Source organism: Typopeltis vanoorti, chromosome 12 (assembly GCF_054136105.1).
Source record: "Typopeltis vanoorti isolate ZY-2024b chromosome 12, IOZ_Tvanoo_1.0, whole genome shotgun sequence".
NCBI classification, from domain to species: domain Eukaryota; kingdom Metazoa; phylum Arthropoda; class Arachnida; order Uropygi; family Thelyphonidae; genus Typopeltis; species Typopeltis vanoorti.
Window position 1 is genome coordinate 91,147,186 of NC_143560.1, and position 25,418 is coordinate 91,172,603.

Genomic DNA, 25,418 nt, shown 5'->3' on the forward strand with positions numbered 1-25,418 from the left:
TCGTCCCACAATACAATTCCTAAACGGATATTTTAAACAGGTGAGCTTAAAAACTACCCAAAATATATGAGTATAATAAGTTAATACTGTCACTGGAAAACTATAAATCATCTAAACTTCAAGTAGACACATAAAAAAAATATGTTAACACCTTTATTTCCCTTATTAACATTTGACCTCCACAGAGTCAAAGACTCATCATGGGAGGTACCCACTATCACACACAAGGCTCATCCAACCATGCCTTAAAATAACTGTGAATTATTCTACATTCACAACACACTCAGGCAATGCATTCCACTCACCAACCACTCTCCTGCTCCTCACAACCATCTTGCACAGTTTCCAGGGATGGCCTCTTGTTCTACTCCTTCCTCTCATTCTATGAAAAATCTCTTAGATGTCAACCTGATAACAACCCCATGATTAACTTATATGTCTCAATCATATCCCTCCTCCTATTCACAAGGCTTCGAAATTTACATTCTCTCAATCTGTCCTCATTCTCTATATTCCAAAGATCACTAACCACCTTTGTGAATCTTTTGGTACCCTTTCTAACATATCCACGTCACCATGACAACTCGGTGACCAAATATGAGCACAATAATCCACGAGGTCTGACCAAGGTCTTATACAATGGCATCATAACCTCTTTATTTCTGTATGCCACAGTCCTCTACATCATGGCCATTATCCGATGTGACGTCTTCACAATTTATGCAATGTTGTCCTGAATTTCAGGTCCTTGTCCACCACCACTCCCAGATCTCCCATCTCTTCCATTCAAAGAATGGCAAGATTCACTATTTCAATTAATAAAGTTAGTAACAATTCTCCAAGGCCAAAAATTACACACACACACACACACACACACACACACACACACACACACACACACACACACACACACACACACACACACAGTAAGTTACCAAAAATGAACAATACTATACTAAAATTTGAGCATTTATTATTGCAATCACTTCTTTAGGGAGTAGGCAAGGCCATTTAGCACTATCTAACTCTCGAAGACTGAGGGAGCAGTTCAATCTCCACCCTGTAGCAAATCAGAGATAGCTGGCCCAAGACCATCACTAATTATAAATGGCTCCCAGCAAAGAGACGGCTGACAAGTGGTGCTATCTCACAGTCCCTAATTCTTAAGACTATATATTTATTATCTGAGACGATGTGGATTCTACAATCGATTTTCTTGAGTTTATGGAATGAAAAACCCAAGTTTCCACGAGAAAAAATGTGCTTGCCCATGCTAGAGATCAACTAATTCAAGAACTGGTCAGAGAAAGGCTTAGAAAATGTTTCTATAGTTGGCAACTAGAATTTAACTTGGATTTTTCTTTGGGTGGCTAAGCATCATGGAGTGCAAACACCACTTCCACTAAATTACAGATGCTTATGTCCTGTGTAACTACATCCAATTACAATGAAATATCTAATACATATTAGAACAAGAAGAGAATCATTCTCAAATCATAAATGTTCTAATAAAGAATTCAGTATAAAAATAATCCAAGACAATAGCAAAAAAGATGCATTTCTTATCTAAATGCTATGATTCTGTTTCTCCATGCACACGCATGCATTTTAGCTATTAAATTAATATATTAAAGTCTTCAAAGATAAATCAATCATCATAATAGCAAAATGGCACTTTCTATTATTATTAATATTTCAAAATATCTTGCTGAGTAACAGTAAATTACATCAAGAGAATCTCTAACCTTAAGATGCATATTAAATATCTTAGAGGTTTGGTGAAATATATTTTACCAAATAATTTCATTCTACTTTGTAAGAAGTACTAAAAGATTTCCAATTTCAACTAAAATTTAAATAGCTGAGCACATTTAAGCAATGATTCCAAATACTAAATTTCAAAATGTATCTAATCAGAGAAGCACTAATATATGCAAACAGATGAACAGACAAAGCAAATTTAATAGGGAATTTATATAATATTCTATTAGATCCATTTGAAAACTAGGTAGTTCTTTAGAACATAGGAAACCAACATGAATATGAAATAATTGGAATGCAACCTTCTATCGTTATCTGGATGAAAAAAAAAAAAAAGCATGGCACAATTAATCTTACAGAAATGGCCAGTCATGACTAACAAAGATTTACAAAATAAGAGATGCTTATAATCTTACAGAAACAGCTTCAGCCATCAGCAGGTAAGGTGGAAAACATTCATTCAATAACTGGAGCGATAAAAGTAAGGTTATAGGTACAAAACATTTAAGTTAATGGTTAGAATACATTAAATGTATGTTAATTAAATTAAAATACATTCTAATAATGTTTCAATGCCTGTGTTAACATCTAGTAGCAATTATATAACCACAAGCTTGACAGGAATTAACACATTACAAAAACAGTATACAGATTATATGTATGGCCTAATATTAATCTCATTACAAAAGAAAAAAAAAGTGGGGGAGGGACAACATCCTAATATATCCTATATTATTTGAATAAGCTTTAGCTAATCGACTTGTGCTCCTAGTGGACATCTGATTTCTAATTTGACTGAAAGCAGCGAATCTACATCTGTGAAGTAGAAGACAGAAAGCAGTTAGCTGAGGGATATGCATATCCTAATTATTTCTTAGTTTGTCGTTGGCAATCCCTAGGCAAAAGATTAGATGACATTCAACTTTCTTACTTAGTTATTATATAGTCCAGTTACAAAAATATCAATAATTCTTTCTATATGGCAATCAATCTTCCCTTAAGTTTGAAACCAAGAGACATTCAATAACTTATGGTAGAAACCAAAAAGCAATGAAAAAACCAGAGATTCTTTCAATAATCAGCTGGCTACCATTTAATCTTGCAAAAATCTTATGAACTCATTATTTCAGAACAGTATGTTCCAATGCATAACAAGTCTGCAAACTTAGCACTGCCAAGGATATCCAGACTGGATAATGATGCCTGATTAACTGTTCACAGAGTATACTGGGACTACATGATCTCTTTATGACTAGAGATAAAAGGTATAAGATTGATATCCAACATCTTTATCTGAAAACAGCCTGACTCAGCTATTCATGCAACAAATGTATTTTATGTACATTTGTTGCATGAAAAGCTAATTTACTCTATCACTCCAGACAAGATGAAAATAAAATGCTCAAAGAGAATATCACAATTGAGAAATGGACAGTTCACCAACAGTATTAACATACAGAATTCACACCAAACAACATCTTCAAAATCCAACTAATGCACATTTTCGACATTAATTAAAGTTAAATTGTTACTGCTGATTCTTATTCTTGTTAAGAGGCTTATACGCTGGTTATACATGATAACTAATAATTAAGGAATTGACAGCGTACACTAGAAATATAAATTAAATAAACTTTAATATATACTTTCCGATATTTCGGCAAACGTCACGTTGCCATCTTCTTGGGTTCACTACTTTCCCCACCCTTGGCTAACTTCTTTATGGAGACTTTTGAAGAGAAAGCCTTAAACTCAGCCCCACAAAAACCTACCATATGGCTTCGCTACGTTGACGATGTGTTCGCTATTTGGCCACATGGCCCAGATTCACTCCTCTCCTTCCTAACACACTTAAACAACCAACACCCTAGAATCAAGTTCACCCTGGAAAAAGAGGCAAACAATAACCTCCCCTTCCTAGACACACTAGTCACCCGCCAACCTGATGGAACCATGGTTTTCTCAGTTTATAGAAAACCCACCCATACAGGTAGATACATTCACCAACAATCTCATCACCCCCCCCCTCACAACAATATGGAGTTATTAAGACACTATTCAACAGGGCAAAAATAATCTGTTCTAATGATCAAGCCCTAACTACTGAACTAAATCACATCTGTGACACTTTCTCAGCCAATGGCTACCCCCCCCCCCCCCAAAAAAGAATCCAAAAAATACTTAACCCAGTTATCCACAACCACACCCCCCCTCCACAAAAAAGATTATTCTAGATCCATCACCATTCCCTACATCCGAGGCACCTCGGAAAAAATCAACAAAATCTTAAAAAAAAACATGACTTGACCACCTGTTACAGACCACATAGAAAATTGGCATCCCTTATCCGCTCCACTAAAGACCAACCACTTCCCCTAGACCTACCTGGTATACCAGGTCCCTTGCAGCTGTAAACTGTCCTACTTTGGCCAAACAGGCAGGACAGCAAATATCAGAATCTCAGAACACAAGGATTACATCCAATTTCACAAGTGCAGCCACTCTGGGCTTGCAGACCACGCTCTGGATACTTGCCACAGAATAAGATGGAAGAAAGCCACAGTAATACACCGCAGCTAGTTCAAATATGAAAGACTATTCATGGAATCAGCCTCAGCCCTTAGGAACATGCCAAACCTCAACAAATTTGGATGCATGAGACTGCCCCAAATTTGGGAAACATTTATCAGAAGAACTTCAGCCCAAAGGCCAAGAACTACCAATATAGCCCGCCAGGGGGCACCATCAGGACTTTAGGAAAACATTAACTTCCTAGCTTCTGTTCTCATTTGCTGTTATGTAGTACTTGTGTGCATGTGTCTTTGTAATAAGTTCCCAAGAAGATGGCAACGTGACGTTTGCCGAAATATTGGAAAGTATATATTAAAGTTTATTTAATTTATATTTCTAGTGTACGCTGTCAATTCCTTAATTATTAGTTATCATGCTGATTCTTAATTTTTGATTAATAATTAACCAAATGTAATGATGAGGCATGAAATGTAGAATTAATTTTGAGTTTTTTTGTAATTACCTCAGTAATTAGGACTGAAGGCTAATGAACAGTATATGTAGTTAATGTTATGGTAAAAACAGACTAACTAAATTAAAAATATTCATTACTTAACTGACACAGAGACAATTTAATGCAATACGAACTTTAATACGAATTACTGTATGTTTGTTAGCCAAGTCATCACTTATTATTTAACATGTTAACTGCCACAATACTAATTTTTTTCCCATCTTCACAGGCCACTGGGAATAATAACAAGTTAACCTGTGAAACAGATACGTATCACATGGCTCTAGCAGAAAGTGTATGTGTGAGACACACTTGTTACACATGGCAGTCAAAGTATTAAGTTTGAGATTTCCATTACAAATTTTGCAAAGGATGCAACATGAAATTGCAGATCCAATAAAAACTAATTATGTTAAGTACTTACAATATATTTGAGCTGATGATAAGTGCAAGTTATTCATAAATTTGGGGAGACCTTGTACACCAACAGGTAATGTAACTGAAAGGATACATTACCTGTTGTACAACTTTTCTCATTGTCTGAGATTGAATCTAGAACAGTTACACACTGTTCTGATTGCTACTATGTACAAGAGTAGTTGCCATAAATGTCACATTTTGTAATTTAATTTCTTACTCATTGATGGTAACTGAGTCCTATACATGCAGTATCTTATCCAGATACCAAATGTGGCAAATGCAAAGTACTTTGCATTTGCCATATACAAACTACCAACACAATGAGATAACTTCACATTTTTATGATTCTAGTAAGTGTAATTTTGACATGTCATTTTCAGGAAAAATGGAGGGGCCCAAACAAAAGGTGTGTAATAATTGAGATCATCGAAAGTTATGATTTACTGGGGGTCCAGAATACAAAATGATAGTAAAAAAAAAAAAGTCTTAAAACTGTTCCCAATAAGACAACAGCAGCACTGCAAAATTATACTTCACACTTCACTTCATAAAGTTATGGAACATGACAAGATGTAACAATGAATGATTTAAACATCTTCAGTAACGAACCATAATGTAATGAAAATCAGTTACAAAAAATGCCTACACATTTTTTTGAGACACCCTGTACGTATATTTTTACCTCTTAAATAATGCAATAAGATACAATTAAAAAAAAAGCTCATTATAAACTCAGATATAAAAACAGCTGCAGAGCATGCATGGAGAAATAGAGATGTGAAAGGAAGCAAGGCTAATGAAAAGTTTCGAAAATAGTTTTGACAGGATAAAAATAAATTGGTACCAACATATAAAAAAAGTACAACTTTTGTTTAAGTTTTTTAAAAAAAACCTAATGAACATAACCATTTATATTTAAACTAAGCACATTCAACTCCCACTATACCAAACATCATTATGGTGAACTTATTCATTATAACAATTTATTATAAAATCTTGGCCATAATATCATAGCAAAAACTATTCCTCCATTCCTTGTGAGTTCACTGCACATTTTTGTTTGATATTATTTTTTTTATATGCCATTTTTTTATTACTAACATAATTTTCTTCATGGAATTCTGTTTCCAGTTGTTCTTAATGGAACAAGGTAACAGGTGATAAACACTTTTCATGAAGTTTATATATATATATATATATTTTTTTTTTTGGGGGGGGGGGGGGGAATCAAACCTGGCAGAATGCCAGCTATTGTCTATCTAGCTATCATTTGGAGAATGAGAATGATGGATAGATGATATTACACTTCTGCATGATGTCCTTATTACACTTCCACATGATGAAAATCTCCATTTTACAACAGTTTTCAAAGAAGAAATAACAGAACTTTTGCTATCTTAAATAATATATATATTAAATGTAATACATTATATAATAATCAGATATCATAAGTTATATCTCCAACTTAATCTTTTTTTTTTTTTTTTTGATAAATATTTAGATATTATTAGCATATGCAAAAACTGAAAATGGATTGAGCCTGGATATTAAGCACCATCTTATTATTATTATTCCCTTTTGTGAATGAGTTTTTCCTCATTTTCTGATGAAAGAAAATGAGATGGTCATATAAAATTTTGATAATATAGACAGGAACACATCAAAATGATGCGGTTTATCATTATCACTAAGTTGCTAATGATACTAACATATTTCAATGAAAAAAAATTATTTTAATAAAAGATATAATGAAACAAACTACTTGATATCAAGTCAGAACCTTAATCATAGGTTCTTGCTTGATATCAAGTAGTGTAGACACATTTTGGGTTGGGCTATTCAGTGCACACGCATGCACATACACACACACACCAGGGAGGAGGGGGATTGAGAGAAAGAGAGAGGCCATAAGGGAAGTAAATCATGTTTGTTAACAAATATTCAGACTGTTTTATGAGAAAAAAGACCTGTTGTTATGAACATTCCAAGAGAAAGCATTGTGAATCTCAGCACAAAACTCTGAGATTGATAAATTAATATGGTGTCATTGTTAAAAGTAGGTTTGTAGATAATAATACCAAAGGCTAATTAAGATCCATAGATCCTCCTTGGTAAATTCCTGCATACAAACCTGTATCCTCTCCTCAACTTACTGAAGATAGTTCTGTATTCATTTTTTTCTGTTAAGCAGAAATGCCAACCTAAGCCTATTCTGCCATCCATCTTCCCCTGTAATTTACAGAACTCTATACAAGAGTGCACAGTATCTGAGAAAAAATCTTTGAAAACAAACACTTAAGTGGCAGTTTTTTGTTCTCTGTCATATAAATATTAAGGGACAATCCCAGGTTTGGTTTGATGGGAATTATGATGATAATGTATTATATCTTAAGACTGGTTAAGACTCAACAGACTGGCTTGTCTGTTGAATCTTAATCAGTTTTTGGCTGTCACCTGTCACCCCCCATATGAGACTAGAATACTACTCATCTCCAGCTGAAAAGTCCTTATGAATACATTCTAGACATTTTAATAGGATTCAAACCATCTCCAACTGAATAGCAATTTTATCTCATTCTTGAAACTGTATTAGATGATTCTGGAGCTGCTGTAAATAATAATACATTGTAATACCGTGAATTCTACATTTCAATTTGCTTCCATGGTTTTATTATTCAAGAATATGAAACAAAACAAGACTTGAAATAAATTGCCATTCATGATAGTATTGAACAGTTAGTGAACTAAGCCATACTGTCAGATGTAATTATATGATAAATTATCAGATTTATTCTGTAAAAATAATTAAATGGCAATTATTTGGCATTTGTAGACATATTAATGTGATTGAAAAATATCACTTTATCAAAAATCCAACAGTACTCACTTTATCAAAAATAAAAATAACATTCTCATTATAGATGAAAAAAAAAAAATAAATCCTATATATTTAACATCAATACACTAATCATGCATAAATATCCTTATAAAAAACAGACTTCTCATAATAGGATGTGCTTGTTGTATTAAAACTTTCAAATATGCATACATACTCAATGTTTTATTACCTAAATACTGTGATGAGACATTAAATAGACTGAAATACACAGAAACCTTGAATAAGATTGGTGCTGCTAATTCTATAGATAAGAAAATAATCACATATAACTTTTGTTTCTCTCATTCTATACAGAGTGAGGAAAGAATACCTTAAGTAGTTGAATAAATTAATAAATATATAAAATAAAATGTTGTAGTGCAGTCAGTGGAACTAGTGAGTGAAAAGATCCAAGTCTGAATCCTATCTAGAAAGTGACAAAATACTCGATCACATGTGTGACTATATGTTCTAGGCAACTATTTAAGAATGCTGCTGGTCAGTATGTAATTGTCAACAGTGTTGATCACAAAGGGAAAAACGAAGGATCGTTCAAAGTTCGATAAAGACTTACTGTGGGTGCCCATCTACCTGGGGGCCATGATTTTGAAAACAGCAGAGTTGACTGGTTTTTCTCAAAAGGTAAGATATCCAGGGTATTTAATCAGTGGAAAAATAATCTACATTGCTTGTTTACGTGGCATAACTGTGATCCTAAAACAATCTGTCAGGAACAAGATTGCCATTGTCTGAGAAGGTTGTATGGACAAACAGAACTTCTCATGTGCAGCAATTGACCGAAGTATTTAATGAAGGCTGTTCCCAACCCATACTTCTCACTGAACTATGCACAAGAGGATCGGTATTGGCAGTTGCATCCTATATGAAAATACAACATTAAATAAAAGTTTCTAATTCAGTAGCCAGTATGTGTAGTTAAAATTGCATTATATAATTAAATACAATGTTAATTATAAAATATTTTTCTATGTCAATCCCACCTATAAACATTATACTTGACAAGAAATTATATTCTTGTTTTAATCAAATATTAGAACTTTGATATAGAATTACAACAAAGAATATAATTCTTGTCAAGAATTACATTGTAATCAATACATTGTAATCAAGTATAAAAACTTCTCACAACTATCTCTCATTCAGAGTATTTAATAATAAGGTGATACAGTATTTTTTCTTACTTGTATATAGAAAATATATAACTTCTGCAACAAATGGCTTAAATGATTTAACCTTGGTATATTCCTGGAAATAGGGTGTATTCCACTCTGTGGTAGGTTTTTGCCCATCACTGAGTTTCCTGTCCTGGAGTGAATCAGGTTAGGAGAAATGACTGTTGAGTTTAGTGATCCATTCAGGTCACTCAGTGATATTTAGAATAATCTTATAAATCACTCAGGATTTATTGGATAGGTACCCCCCTGCACTTTAATAGTACTTCAATAAAGGTCAAAATCAGTCTTTTGACCCTTCTCATAATGTTTTTATATTATGGGACACTAAGGCAATTGGTGTGAAGTCAACAGTCACTATACATAATTAGACTAGTCATGAAGATAAGTATGCTTTCACTTGAGTATAGGACTAAAGCAAGAACATAATTTCTTGTCTCTTGTCAAGTATAATATACATTGCAAATAAGTAGAAAAGCTTTTCTCTACCTATGCAAAGTTGACAACTTATAGCACATTAACAGCATGGTTGAGCCAAGGATTATATGCTCTACTCCAGAGATCTAACATAGTATTTTTTCCCATGCCACTTGAAGGGCTCTAATAAGTGGGATAGTAGTCTTCCACCAGGCAATGAAAATCATCTATCACCTATAGATTCACAAAGAAGATCCATATTCAAGTCCTTCCAGCATACTCTGAGCAGAGGAAAGAGACACTATTGACTTGGCCCGCCAGGCCAGACACAGTCATTTCTTTTCAGCTAGAGGAACCAAAACTAAACTCACGGAAACCAAAGAAAGAGTTTATGGTGGAAGATATAGTAGATCTTCCACTATACCTATATAAGAAATCCTGCTCTAGAGAGCAAAAATGGTACGGAAATGGTAATTTTTCAAGCCAGTTCAGACCTCCATGTACAGGGTGGCAGTGGTTTTGCACCTTCTTGGACCCTCTCCAGAGATGAGTGACCAAGCTGGTGGAATGCTCCCTATGAGGATTGCAAAGTTTAGTTGACAGACAAAAAGAGAGAAACAAGACTATAAAAACTGCCAGGAAACAGAAAACATTTAGTTGTAATAATGAAACCAGTATAACAAGTGAAGCAGTTTAGCATAGAAGACACGTTAAGCATAAAAACTATATGGTGGGATTCCATTTGAATGAATTTATACTAAATAAGAGCAAAGCACCAAACAAAGTTGTGTTTAAATCAGATTTATAGTATAGTATAGTATAGTTAGAAGAACAATGTGTGTGCTTTGGTTAGAAAGAGCTTGATTTGAATATCTAATATCTAGGATGCCAAGGAACAAGACCTTTGTAGCAGAAGATGAGTTAGTTTGTCTTATACAAAGCTGTGGCCATATCATAGCCTTATAAAGAGGGATACCAATTTCCCTATCTCTACTTGTCAGAGTTCTTCAACATCCAAGTAATTCTTTGAACTATTTTGCCAACTTTTGCGACTGAACTTCAACTCTCTATTCACTATTACCCCAAATCCTGTGCCTCATTAATTTCTTGCAATCCAGTACACTATGTAATATTTTCATCCAAAAGTACTTTACACTTTGTCATATTAATTGATAACCATTATCAATTTTAATGCAACAATTCATTTATTTAATTTTTAGATAATACATTTAAATCGTCCTGCAGAATGTCTACTTTGATAGAATACCACATTTTTATTTTTAAATATTGATCCTATACACGAGAGGTCAAGACCGATAAGCATATTAGTCCAGTGTGTGGGATGCAGATGAGGAGTGAGATAGCAGTCTATTGATATTTATTTTGAAAAGCTGCAAGTTGTAGTTTGGGAATACTTCATGAAAAAAGCTGTTGCTCTTATATTAATAGGTGCAACAGAAATGGAGGAATGATGGATGCCAATTCACTGGAGCAGTGACCGTACCCGTGAATAAATACACTGTAGAATTGCTCACCTATGGACAGCATCAAGGATTTTAAGAGATGTTTTAGGTGTACCACCACTAAACATGTGAGCAGTATTCTAAATATGGGTGGATTAGGGATTTGTATATAATTAAGAGTTGGGTGTAAAATAGCCTCACGAATGAAAGAGAATGCCTAATTTTTTGGATGTTGAAGAGGCTACTGATGTGAAGCGTTTATGCCAGGAGAAACTGAGGCAAACATTAGTCCAAACAGAGACATCTGATCTTGTCTGGTGATTTGTGTATTAGTGAGGTTAAGGTTAGGCGAGCTGACATCTCTTTTGAGAGAAAAGGCAAAACAGTGATTTGGTGGCATTGAACATGACAAGAACATGAACAAGATTGTCCTTACCCCATTGAAAAATGGTATGTAGATCAGTGTTTAAGGCACTAGATGATTTTGTAGCCTGGGATGTCAGAGTACTGCATGGTTTGTCAAATAAGTAGCATGAGTGGAGAGTAGAATTGTCTGCAAAGCTTTGGATAGGATTAGTGGAGATTGAGAGTAGGTCATTTATGTATGTACAGAAGAAAGAGATTAGGTGATAATATAGAGCCTTGAGACACTCCAGCATTGGTGGTGAAGCTCAAAGAGGGGGGGCCCTCTACCATGACTTGCAGAGAACAACCTGAAAGAAAGCTAGCTACAAAAGATGACAATTTGTTTAGTAGGCCTCGATGCCACACATGGTCGAAAGATTTGGAAATGTCAAGGACGACAGCACAAGTTCCTCAGAACATTAAAATGGCATGTATCCAGTGGTGGGTGATGTAAGCTACGAGGTAAGCCGTGGATCTTAAATAGCAGAATCTGTACTGGTTGCTGCTGATTAATTGGTGGGCCTCTAAGTAGTGAAGGAGCTACTATTGATGGCTTTCTCCATTATTTGGGAGAGGACATAGGCAATGGCAATTGGTTGGTACTTTGAGGTACACTTTTATCACCCTTTTTTGAAATAGGATGGATATGAGATTGTGGCATGCATTGAGATACATACCAGATATGTATAATAAATTGTAGAGACGATGCAGGAAGGATATTATGACTTGCAGAGAACAACCTGAAAGAAAGCTAGCTACAAAAGATGACAATTTGTTTAGTAGGCCTCGATGCCACACATGATCGAAAGATTTGGAAATGTCAAGGATGACAGCACAAGTTCCTCAGAACATTAAAATGGCATGTACCAAGTGGTGGAGCATACGGTAGCTATGGAGCACAGTGTCTGAGAACAATTAGAGAGAGATGCCACCAGGAACAGAAGACTTTTTAGTATCCTGATTTATTTAATAGTTTTCTGATGTCTTTTTGTCGAAAAACTACAGGAGGCATAAAGTGCTTGGATTCCAGTATGATAGGAGGTGATTTTCCTTGGTTATCTGTGTAATGCAGGAATTCGAGGAAAAGCACCATGCCAGGAAATCAGTTTTATCTTCGGGGTGGAGTAGCAGTGGTGCCATCAGGATGTGTGTGTGTGAGAGAGAGAGAGGTGCACCAGAAGACATAGCTTCCATTTTGATAGGAGGTAAGTTTTCTGTTGTTGGCCTTTATGAAATTGGATTTGGATTTGCTAATGACTGATATGCATATGTTGTGGTGTGCTTTGGCATAGGCAGAGTATAAAGCTGGAGTTCTTGATGCAGGCTACGTGCAGTAAACTGAATTTTTTTTTCTTAACTGCTTCTAGATACACTTTTGGTTGAACAAAGGCTTAGAAAGCCTTACTGCTAGTGAGAATAATTTCTGACTCATTCGCAGCCAGTGTTAGATGAGTGGAAGCAATAGTCAGACCAAGAAAAGGAGGAGTAGAAATTCTGGAAGTCATCCCAGTTGGATCCTTTGTAGTGCCAGAGGATGCAAGATGGGGAGTGGGTGGGAACGGGATGTCCTATGAGAGAGGAGACTTGTACAGATTGTGATCCGAGCTGCTAAGAAGAGAGGTGACCTGTATGGTGTATATGAAAGAAGAACTGGTCAAAAAGAGATCCAGAGCATTTGGAGAGTGAAGAGGGTTATCAGGAATTTGAATAAGTAGATGTACGTCTGTGTTAAGTCATTACTAACAGCAAAGACCTGCTTCTCATCTGGCTTGGTCGGTGGTGATAGAATAGAGGAACCAGTTGGAATTGTGGATGTTGAGGGCATCCAGGAAGATGACCTCACCAGTTGGATAGCTGGATTGCAGTTGTTCGAGTATATGGAAAGGAATGTGAAGAGGTCTGAAATCAGCATTTGGAGACCAATAAATGTAACAAATGAATATTACTGCGTGGGACAAGGAAATCTTGAGCCAGAGAAATTCAAAGAGTGGGGGATTCTAAATTAGCCATTCTCAGGCAGGCTATGTCAGATTTCACAAAGGCACAGATGCCACCTATGTGGTGAAATGAATCATGATGTGTGTAGTTTGGGCATTGGAAGTGGATTGTAGTAGATGTAGCTGTGATCTGGGTTTCTTTCAAGAATAAGATATCTGGTCTGGAAGATTGCAAGTGATGGTAATCGTTGTTTATTGTTCATGTTAATGCCACGGGTGTTAGTAAACTGGATGTGAAAGTGAGTTTTTAGTGAAGAGAAAGTCTGGCTTGGTTAGTATGTGTGACTGGTTGTGTGTGATTTTTTTGATGCTGTTAGTTTTCATGAGGAAGATTCAATTTTGTCACAGTGTTACTGTCACTGTAAGAATCTTCATAAGATTATCATGATTAGATGGAAGGATATAGTGGGGATGTGCAGTGAGAGAAGATAGACTCTTGGACATTCATTCAAAGAGAAACCCGTTTCTGTGCCATGATGGCCTAGTGCATACTCACCCCCACATACCACTACTTGGACTTCCTCTACAGACACAATCCAGCAGAGCACATGGCAGAAGGATTATGTGCCAGTTGACTGGGAAGCCTCCTGACTCATTACTGATAGGTTCAGTGCCCAAGCACTAACTGGCAGCCGGAAAGCAGCACAACCGTTTAAACTGATGTAGCCTCGAAACAGAGAAGGTTACGAGCCTCTAAGTATGCCTGTCATGGCCTTGAAAGGCATCATTCACACTGTACAGAGAAGACGGGGGGTAAGACAGAAACCAGAATCTCTGTTCTGGAGAGCAAACGTGGCATTTCAAACCTCCAACAACCAGGGCAGTGTTATTTCACCAGATGATGAAGAACACCTATCACCTAGTGTCCAGTTGCCATTTCCTCCAAATAAGAAGGCATCTCTTTGTAGTGGGAATACTTGCTGGGCAGGGATAGAACTCTGTTATGCAAATTACAACTGATAGGTAAATACCTAAAAGTAGTATACGGAGGAGCAGAATCTAGGAAAAAGTAGATGACCAGTATTTTGCTGCAAGGCTCTATGCTTGGACCAGAACTGTTTAATTTGTACATAAATGAGACAGGAAATAATTTGAAGGGAACTATTCAGCTGTTTGATGATTATGCAAAATTGGGTTAGGATAGATGTTAAGAAAGGCAATGTGGAGAGCTTGCAGGATGATTTAAATATGCTGACAGTATGGACAGAGGATAATGGGTATCAGTTTAATGTGGAGAAATGTAATGCATTTTGGAACAAATAGCCTACAAGCTGTATACCACATTGATGGAACTGCACTCCAGAAAATTGATAAAGTTAGGGATTTGGGAGTGGTAGTAGATAGAGAGTTGAAGTTTAGAGGGCATGTTGCTAAGACTGGAGAGGTAGCTCACAAGATTATTGGCTATTACTGAACACGCTAATAGGTAGAGATAAGAAAGTCTGTTATTCCTCTTTATAAGGTCTTTATATATATATCCAGGCCTGCATTACTGTACTCACATCCAGTTGCCTGTGGATGAGGAAGTAGTGCAGAGGATCCAGAGACTAAATTAAGATGGTGAGTGACTTGTGAAATCCTCCCTATGAGCAGACTGAAGGTTCGTTAAGTTGCAAGAGTTGGCTGATAGGTGATAAGGAAGGAATATGATATAAACATTTAAGGAAATATTTCAGCACTTGGCTAGAGGATGACAGAACAAAAGGTCTTTCCTGGAAGCTGAGTAAGAGTGTAGTAATCAAAGGATCTTGAGGTTATTTTTTTACTTGGAGAGTGATGAATATGAAGAGAATGGGTTGCCGGAGTCAGTTGTGAGTGCTTTTCCTGTTAATGGGTTTTTAAGGGTCAAAGCTGTATAACTGAGAGGAGACCTCCACATAGCCTTTAAAGGAATGCGGAGAACCAACCAGGGCTTCTGACCTAATGTCCAATCCTCACCTTCTCGTGGTGCACCCTGTTGGGTATCTACCTGGATACTAAACGAATAAGAATGGGCTGGCAATTTGGAATTTAGCTGACCAAATTATATTCTTATTGGCTTAAACCAAAATACAAAATGATGGTACAACATGATAAAATTTCATGCCAGCTGGAGAGTTGCCCAGTTAAACAAGTTGTTTTCACCAGGGAACCAGAGCAAACAGCGAAAAGTCAGCTACTGGAAAAATCTGAAAACACACCACAACTCAACATCACCAGATTTAAAGATCGGTACTATCAACATAAGAAGCCTGAATGGCAAAGAAATGGAGCTAGCTGAGGAATTAGATAAGTACCAGATCGACATAATAGGGGTAACTGAAACAAAAAAGACAAAAACTGGTGAGATCCTTCTGAGCAATAAATACAAAATGTTTTGTGCCTATGGTCCCACAGAAGGTTCTATTAAGGTAGAACGTTCAGGAATTTTTTGAGGCTTTAGAGAAAGAAACTGACACAATGAAAAAGGAAAAGTTGGTGCTTGTTGGGGATCTAAATAACAGAATAGGAAATGACTGTCAGACATACAAAACTATTTTGGGAAAATTTGGAGAAAAGAGTAAAACTAATAATAATTGTTATTGTTGATAGTGATGTTTTCTCCCTGGTGCAGGACACAAGAGTGTACAGAGAATTTGAAATTGAAAGTGATCACTATTTAGTTCTTGAGCAGGATGAAATTGAATTTCATGTTGTAAGAAAGTTTTAAAGCGAATAAAAGTTGAGCAGCTCTCAGATGTGAACTGTAGACTAAAATACACAAAGATTATTGAAAAAAAAATGAAAGAGTTTGAGAACAGGAACCAAACCGTTGAGATTCAGTGGCAAGCCCTGAAGAAAACTGATTGACTGATTCAATACGCTACAGTTATATGGTGTCAATGGGGCATTGTATCAAACAATACTTAGTCTGTATTTGAGTTGTAAGTCAGCAGTTAGAATTGAAGGAAGTACAGGAAGATGGTTTAATGTTAAATCTGGTGTAAGACAAGGATGTGCATTATCCCCTCTGTTATTCATTATCTATATGGATCACATTATAAAGGAAAGTGGTATTAAACATGATATCAAAATTGGAGATGTTAATGTCAGCTCTTTGCTTTATGCGGACGATGTTATACTTCTAAATAAATCCGCTACAAGTCTGCAAGATTCCCTGACTAAATTGAATATCTGTTGTAATAGATATGGTATGAAGGTCAGCAATAAAAAGACAAAGACAATGAAAATAGGCAGAATCATTGAAAATGTCAACTGTGTTGTGAATGGAGAACCTGTGGAACAAGTAAAACATTTCAGCTACTTAGGCACAATTTTTACTGAAGATGGTAAACTAAATATAGAAATAGACAACAGAATCAGCAAAGCTGGTATCGTGGGAAGTCAATTGAATAAATTCATATGGAATAAGAAAGAAATTAGTCGGAACACTAAATTAGTTGTATACAAGACAGTGTTCAAACCAGTTTTAACTTAAGGATCTGAGAGCTGGGTCAGAAGTAAAACACTTGACCAAAGACTAGAGACTGCAGATATGATAGTCCTGAGAAAGATTAAAGGAGTGAACAGATGGCGTCAATGGCAATATCATATTAAAAACAAGGATATTAGGAAAGAACGTGACATTGTCAGCATCCAGGAATGCGTTAGCAGAGCAAATCTCAGATGGTATGGTCACTTAAACAGAATGGGCGAGGAAAGATTAGCAAAACAAGTGTTCTCTGCCAAGTTGGCAGGAAAATGACCCAGAGGAAGACCAAGATATAGGTGGATTGATACGGTACAAAGTGCCTTAGACAATAGAAATATAAGATCTGATAATGTTGGAGTCTTGACAAATAACAGACTGATTTGGAGGAAAATTGTAGATAGACGTTAGTAATGATGTAAATTTTTCATGTAGTGCTATCATATCCTGTACACCCCTTGAGGGTACATGGCAGGAATTTGATGACGATGATCGTAGGTTCAAGGGGAGGTACAATACATAATGTGTGGAGAGTTTGGTTCTCCCACAACAATTCTTCAGATTTTGTGGAGATACCTGTGCTATAAGAACAACAATAATAATACTAATTATTATTGTTTCTATGATAGCCTATCAGTATTTCTATTGTGATAGGAACTGCTGTTGTTTTGATCGAACTATCAATACAGGAATTTATACCAAATGACCAAATTAAAATAAGATTGTTCTTACTTGTTTTTGAATGTTCATTTTGAACTTTGCTGCTGTTTAGAAAAAAAGAAAAAAAAAACAATACAAGTCAATTCATATGACACAAATATGATTATTTAAAAAAAACTTGGACCTGTATTTCATGAATTATACAACTAAACCATACCATCTGAGATAAGACTACGCAACTTGCAGACAAGGTGCTGAAGCTGGAAGGGAAATACAGGATCTCTTATATCTCCTTCACAAGTTAGGACTGTTGTAGCTAGGTCCTCTCCTTCCATATCTACCACAAAAAAATGTTAGAGATTTAGACTTACATAATCAATTTCAACTTATTACAAATAAAATTCAATGTAATTATTATTTTTTAATACAGCTGAGGTAATCTAGTGTACACAAAAACTTTAAAGAGGAAATTCCAGGAAAGAGCATAGAAAGTAATTTTTTTAAACCAATAGGGAGGAAAAATAAACATCAAATATAAAGTATGAATGTTTGAACATATCTCCTTCACAACAGCATGAAAGATAAGGCTTCATACTTTTTAAGGATAAATAATTCCAATCATAAACAAGAGAACAAGTAACTTGTCATAATAAGAAATTCTGGCATAATACATAAATGGAAAATGAGATAAGACTGGCTGGCTATATTCTTGATTACTTTTTCATTATGGTATTTTTGGTAGAGTATTAGTATTATTTATTTCAGGTTTCAGAAATTCATGACATTCATCAGAGAAGGCCTACTGTACAGACTTTGATAGCACTGAATGAAGACATACAAACCAACCATTTATACTCGCCGATCTCAAGGATGAATTCTTGTAAGCTGTATAAATTTCCAACAAAATGCTACAATATGCAATATTGTAGTATTTGTGAGAAGTGCCTATAAGATATTATTGCCTATAAGATATATTACATCACCTCTTTTCTATACATATCTGTAAATTATTCTCTTCATCTATCATTGTCTACTTACAACAGTCCAAAGATCTTAGTCTTCCGTATAACTTGTTAGCTATTAAATTCATCATTAGCTAGTAGAGTGGATAACATATCCTTTCTCTCCAACCAACAGGATGTGGACTTTGTGCAAGTATTTTAAAATACTTTCACGATTTTAAAATGCCCATATCTAGCCTCCTTCAAAGTATTCTCCACATGAGTCAATGCACTTGTTCCAACATTTTTATCACTGCTGGAAACAGTTCAACTGGAATACTGTTTATGGCTTCCAGTGATTCATTCACGTCAACGAATTGCTGTGCTTTCATGGCTATCGATGGAGAGAGAGAGAGATTGGGCAAGTAGGAAGGGTGGGGTGAGTAACAACCGCCATGTTGCTTATTGTCAAGAACTGTTGGACAGACAAGGCTGTGAGGGCTGGAATATTGTCATGGTGCAGCAACCAATCTCCACTACTCCACATTTCTGGCTGTTGAACTTGACTGGCCTCCACAGAGCCCCTGATCTCAACTCTACTGAAAATCTGTGGGGTAAACTACAGCACAGGGTAAGGGACATTCGCCCCACAATGGTCCAGGACCTCATTACAAGTCTACGGGAAGAATGGTCCAAAATTACCATTGATTGCTATTGTATGCACATGGAAAGTATGCCCCACAGGATTGCTGCGGTAATCGCAGTGGAAAAAGTATTACATCTTATTAAGGTGGATGCCATGGCTGTTTGTTCTTCACACTATGGTGTCTATTGACTTCTTTCCAAGCAGTTTATATTAGGGCAAAACAGCAATCAAGAAATGTATGTGAGGAATGACCTTCACTAATCAAAAATGAATGAATAAAAATCAATCATGTTAAAAAAGTATCTAGTTTTCATCACCATATTTAAATGGTCAAAGAAATGAACAATAGCAATGCCTGATTGTAACCAGATTAACTACATATGAAATGTGGAAACTCATATAACTAAAGATCAAAGGTGGAAATAACCCTGATCAGAGAGCTCATTGACAGGAAGCTGGATGTTACTATAGAACAATCTTCAACTGTAAGCTCAGATTTTCTGATTACTGCATTAAAAAAAAAAAAAAAAAAAAAAAAAAAAAAAAAAAAAAAAAAAAAGTCAGTCTGATCCAGGTTTTTTCTATCATCATAGATGATGGTGCAGATATTAAAGGTTGAAATATAGTAATTTTTACTATATTTCAACCTTTAACATTATTTTTATCAAAATGGTTTCACAAATCTATCCTGATTAGAGCTAGACACTAAAAAACATCAGTTTTATTATTTTTAAGATCTTTAAATAATTTTTTTTTTGCTGAATATAATGATTTGCATCAGAATCTGTTGATATTAATTTTAAGCTCATTTCTTATTTATTTAATTTTAATACTTACAAAATATGTGGATTTAATCATTAGTATGAGGGTGGTCTGAAAAATTCTCAGCCTAACAATGACAAAACAAATTTATAATTTCAAAATTATTTTTATTTCTCAACATAATCTCCCTCAAGACTAATTACATTTATCCCAGGTATGCTCCAGCACCTGCCGCCCCTGTAATGGTTCTCAGTAAGATCTGCAAAATACCCCTCTACAGCTGCAATCACCTCTTGATTCGAAGAAAAACACTGACAGCAAAGAAGAGTTTTAGTTTTGGGAAGAGATAGAAGTCAGAGAGAGGGAAAATCTGGGGAATAGGGTGGATGTACCAACAATTCATAATGCAAATCCCTTAATTTTCCCATTGTCAAAACACCTTTGTAAGCAGATGCATTGTCCTGATGAAAGATGATTTTTTTCTTCTGAAAACCGGGTCTTTTTCACAAATTTTTTTCTTTTTCGTCTATTCTGGTTAAAAGATCAGAATAATATTCCTCAGTTACTGTTTTACCCCTTTTCAAGATAATTAATAAACAAAATGCCTTTAGCATCCCAAAACACCGATGCCATGACCTTTCCTGCTGATGGAACTGATTTTGTCATCTTTGGTGCTGAACAACCGGCTTCTGTCCACTGTTTTGCCTGCTGTTTGGATTCTGGTATGTAATGGTGAATCCAAGTCTCACCCAAAGTAAGAAATCAGCGCACAAAATCCGTTTTATCCTTGTTAAAATGCTCCAAGCACTGTTCAGAGATTTTCATGCGAGTGCATTTTTGATCTGCTGTGAGCAAGCCCATCTTACACAAAGCCTTTTCATTTGCAATTCTTTATGCAAAATATATCCAACACGTTCTTTTGAAATTCCTATATTCTCAGTAATTTCATGCACTTTGACTTGCTGGTCATCCAATACCAGATCGTGCACTTGATTAATGATTTCTGGTGTTATTACACGTTTTGGACGTCTTTCACGTGGATCATTCTTCAAGGCTGGTACGACCATGTTTAAACTCAGCAGTCCATTTCTTAATTGTTGAAAATGAAGGAAAAGAGCACCCATAAACTTTTATGAACTTCGAATGAATTTCTTTCGGCATTAAACCTTCTTTTACAAAGAATTTTATAACCGCACGGTAGTCAATTTTATCCATTTCAGGGGATACAGACAACACTTTTGCTTCAAACAGCTGTATAAAACAAACTACTTGATAGAATGACTTGTGATTTCACATGGATGTTTATGACAGATGTACCAACTTAGAAAAAAAAAAAAAAATCTTGCCAATAGTGTTGCCATCTATGGTCGATTTTTGCTTGTTTGTTTTTAAGTAATTAAAAACAAGCAACATGCTTTGATCTGCTGGAGATATGATTAGTTTTCTTATGGGCAATTCACAAACTTCCATGAATCTATGAATAAATTGTTAGAATAAATGCCAGGAAATCATTTATTCTAACAATTACTGAAGCATGATAATGAACAAATAGAAAGTTGGCAACAAATACAGATTTGTAAAAGCAGAGTAATATATATATATATATATATATATATTTAGAAAGATATTTAATGACTAAAAAACCAAGAATTAATTAAAAGCTTTAATGATAAAAAACACAACTAGTTTCGGCTTTTTACAGCCTTCATCAGGTATCTTTTTTAGGAAGAGGAAACAATAATAAAAACTGAAGATTCTAAAAAAACTGAGAAGCACAGATAAATTGCAGTACATAATTGAAAAAAAAACGTTGTATCAACATTCAAGTTGTTCTATTTTACGTGCCATTGTTTGTTGTATGCGTGGTAGCAGACTCTCGAGAACGCGAGTACTGAATAACAGCAGTATGGCTATCAGGGATGTTATAGCTTAAATTGTTGTTTGAATGTTCAGGATTAAGGATGATTTCCCTGGATTCCACTATCTTTCTTTCAAATTCAACATTGTCAGCGGAAAATGTTTTCAGATCTATCCCAGGAAATTGAGTGACCTTGAAAATCATCATGAGGATTGTTAGAGAAGAGAATATAGCTGGATAAGGCACTGGCATGTGATCTTTTATAGGAGATGTCTCTCCTATGTTCTTCCATACAAAGTTCAATAGACTTATTAGTCTGATCATTATAAGGAACATTACAGTCACACCACAGTTTATATATGGCAGGATATTTCAGATTGTGATGCTTAGGCTTAGGATGGCTTATAAGAGATTGGATTTTTGGAAGTGTAGTGAATAATGTTCTGATGTTGTACTTCTTAAGGACTTTAGCCAATTTTTGGGAGACCGAACTGATGTATGGGATTAAGATGCTACCTTTAAAATTGGTAGTTTCTGTATTGTGGTGCCTAGGAGGATCTATAAGAAATTTCTTAATGGTTTTTTTCATAATATCCATTTTGTTCAAAGACATGTGAGAGGTGGTTAATTTCTTTTTGAACAACAATTTAAGCTATAACATCCCTGATAGCCATACTGCTGTTATTCAGTACTGGCGTTCTCGAGAGTCTGCTACCACACATACAACAAACAATGGCATGTAAAATAGAACAACTTGAGTGTTAATACAACATTTTTTATTTCAATTATGTACTGCAATTTATCTGTGCTTCTCAGTTTTTTAGAATCTTCAGTTTTTATTATTGTTTCCTCTTCCTAAAAAGATACCTGATGAAGGCTGTAAAAGCCGAAACTAGTTGTGGTTTTTATCATTAAAGCTTTTAATTAATTCTCAGTTTTTTAGTCATTAAATATCTTTCTAAATGTATCAAAGTAACTGAGTCAATGTTCATGAATACATATATATATTATATATATAATTAAATAGATTTAATGACTATAAGCCAAGAGACACCAAAACAGAAAAATACTATTTATTATTTGAGAGTACAACTAGTTTCAACTTCTTAGAAGACTTCATTGGGTGCACAACATGGAAAGAGAAATACAAAAAAATATTGAGTATAGTTTCTGGGAAAATTCCCATGTTACTCCTCTTAAACACTATTAATATAATTACGGCTATTATAGCCTGTTTTTGTTTAGGAGTGTCCCTTATTTTAATACATTGGCTAACATTACTCAAAAAAGGAGTATATATATATTTTTAGGGCATTATGGGTGAGTATAGAAGGCAATTATGGCAGAATAAAAGAGGTGGAAAAATTTTGTACATACCTTGGTTTTGGTTCTAATGCCTTCCAATTCCAAGATCTTGCTGAAGGTTGTATATAAACAGGGGGGGAGAAGAAACGTGGGGGTGTGTTTTGACGCGGGAAACAAGTTTGGAAACCCAGGTTATTATTAATAATATGTATATAAATATATATATGTATATATATATATATATTCTTTTGTTTAGGGCCGCATTTTTTGTGTGTGGGGGGGGGGGGGACGAAGGGGAAGGGTATCCTTATGTGGAAACTGGGACAGGGGTTAACAGGGTGCGGACCATTTCGGACGTTGTCTGACCGTCATCGGAACCTTATTGCATCTGCCAAATTAGGGCATTTGTGGTCGCTACATGGCTGGAGGCATGGCTTAATTTGTAAGTTCTGGATTGTCCAACATTCGGAAATTAGGTAAGGGCGGTGGACGTTGATAGAATTTTCATCGCATTTTATGGCAATAGTTTCGGATATTCTAAGCATTGTTTCGTTGTCTTGTTTGTCTAGGATTATGGCCTTGTCGATTTGGGGGATATGTTTTAGTTCAAGGGTGTGAGCTGCAATTTCTGTCTTCCCTGTACTCTGTGTTTTGTTTTTATAATATATTTATATATATTTTACAAAATATTAATATATATTTTACAAATTATTAATATATATTTTACAAAAAATATATCTTACAAGAGAAGAACAGCTACAAATTAACTTGCAAATGTTTGTTCCAGAGGCTGTGGTATTGTTGATACCATTCATGTGGGCATGAGCTCATTAAGTAGATATACAGCGAGATTAAATCAATTTAAACTCTGAAAGTCAGAAGTGTGTTCCTAAAAGAATATAAGATGTGGTTTCAAAAGGAAAGGAAAATTTGATTCTTTGACAGAACTTTTGACAACAGCTCCACAATGTGCTTGGATGGATGATGCAATATGCACCCTTTGGATGGAAATAGTCTGTGTTAGATTCATTCTCAGCTGTCACGGGAGAAACATCGAGGATAACCCCCCAAACACACACACACACACACTGGAATGGGGTGTGGGGGTTACCTGACTGATATAGAGATAATCTAAAGCAGTGTTTCTCAAACTTCAGACATCTGCATACCTCCTCTTAAATTTTCATTATTACCAAGTATCCCCTTATCAAAATAATAATAATCATAATAAATAAATAAAATATATTTCGTTGTAAATGTCTATTTTATTTGAATTTAGATGTACATGTAAACAAAAAATATGATTTATTTTTAATAGAACAAACTTTATAAAGATACTATAAATTTTTACTTACTTGAAATAATTTATCATCAATGAGAGGAGTGAAATTGCTTATGGTGAGATAAAATTTCAGCAAAATTTGCCTCTATAGTTGTTAATTTCAATCTCAGATGCGGTTCGACATCTATAATGCGATTCCTCTTCTTCGTCTTAATATCTACAAGGGCCAAAAATCCAACTTCGCACATATATGAACTTGGAAATAGAAAAATGAACCTTAGAGCTTTATCTGTTAATTCAGGAAATTGATTCTGTATTTGTAGCCAAAATGATGATAACGTATTCTCGTTGTATTTATTTTTTAGGAAACCATCGGAAGCTAGTTCTAAAAGTTGTTCTTCTTCTTTTATTGACGATATACCCTTTGGGATAGATTTCTTGATATTGAAAGGGTATCTTATCCAATCAATATTAATGTCCAATTCAGGGAAATACTTTTCTAGATTCATTTGTAAGCTTTGTAATGATGCATGATAGTAATTTTCACATCATTTGAACTTGCGAGCAATTCATGAAGAGATGGAAACACATCAAATTCTCCATTACCAACCCACTTTTGCCATAACTTCATTTTTGCCAACGTGGCGTTCACTTTATCTTGGACATGAAATATAGAAATTTCCTTGCCTTGTAAAGATAAATTAAGACTATTTAATAGAGTAAATATATCTGCCAGGTATGCTAATTGACTGAACCATTTCCAATTATGTAAATGCTTTTTCAATTCAAACTTTTCATCAAGAAAAACTTGTAGTTCATTCCGAAGTTCAAATAAACGAGTAAGGACTTTTCCACGAGAAAGCCAATGAACACTGGTATATGGAAAAGAAGTTGTGTATAGTTGCTTCCCATTTCTTTGCAAAGTTGAGAGAAAAGTCTGCCGTTTAGAGGGCGGCC

The 25,418-nt window shown here is 35.2% G+C and overlaps 1 protein-coding gene across 4 annotated transcripts in view; it reads right to left on the reverse strand.

Moving 5' to 3' along the window:
- LOC150100998 (uncharacterized) overlaps positions 1–25,418 on the reverse strand; it is a 402,791-nt gene that overhangs the window by 293,338 nt on the left and 84,035 nt on the right. For 3 of the 4 annotated variants that reach the window (XM_090402275.1, XM_090402273.1, XM_090402276.1), the window contains exon 3: positions 17,885–18,004. In XM_090402275.1, coding sequence (XP_090258401.1) covers positions 17,885–18,004 — 120 coding nt within the window. Of the gene's footprint in view, positions 1–17,884; positions 18,005–25,418 lie in introns of those variants that run through there. The other variant, XM_090402274.1, reaches the window with a different exon arrangement.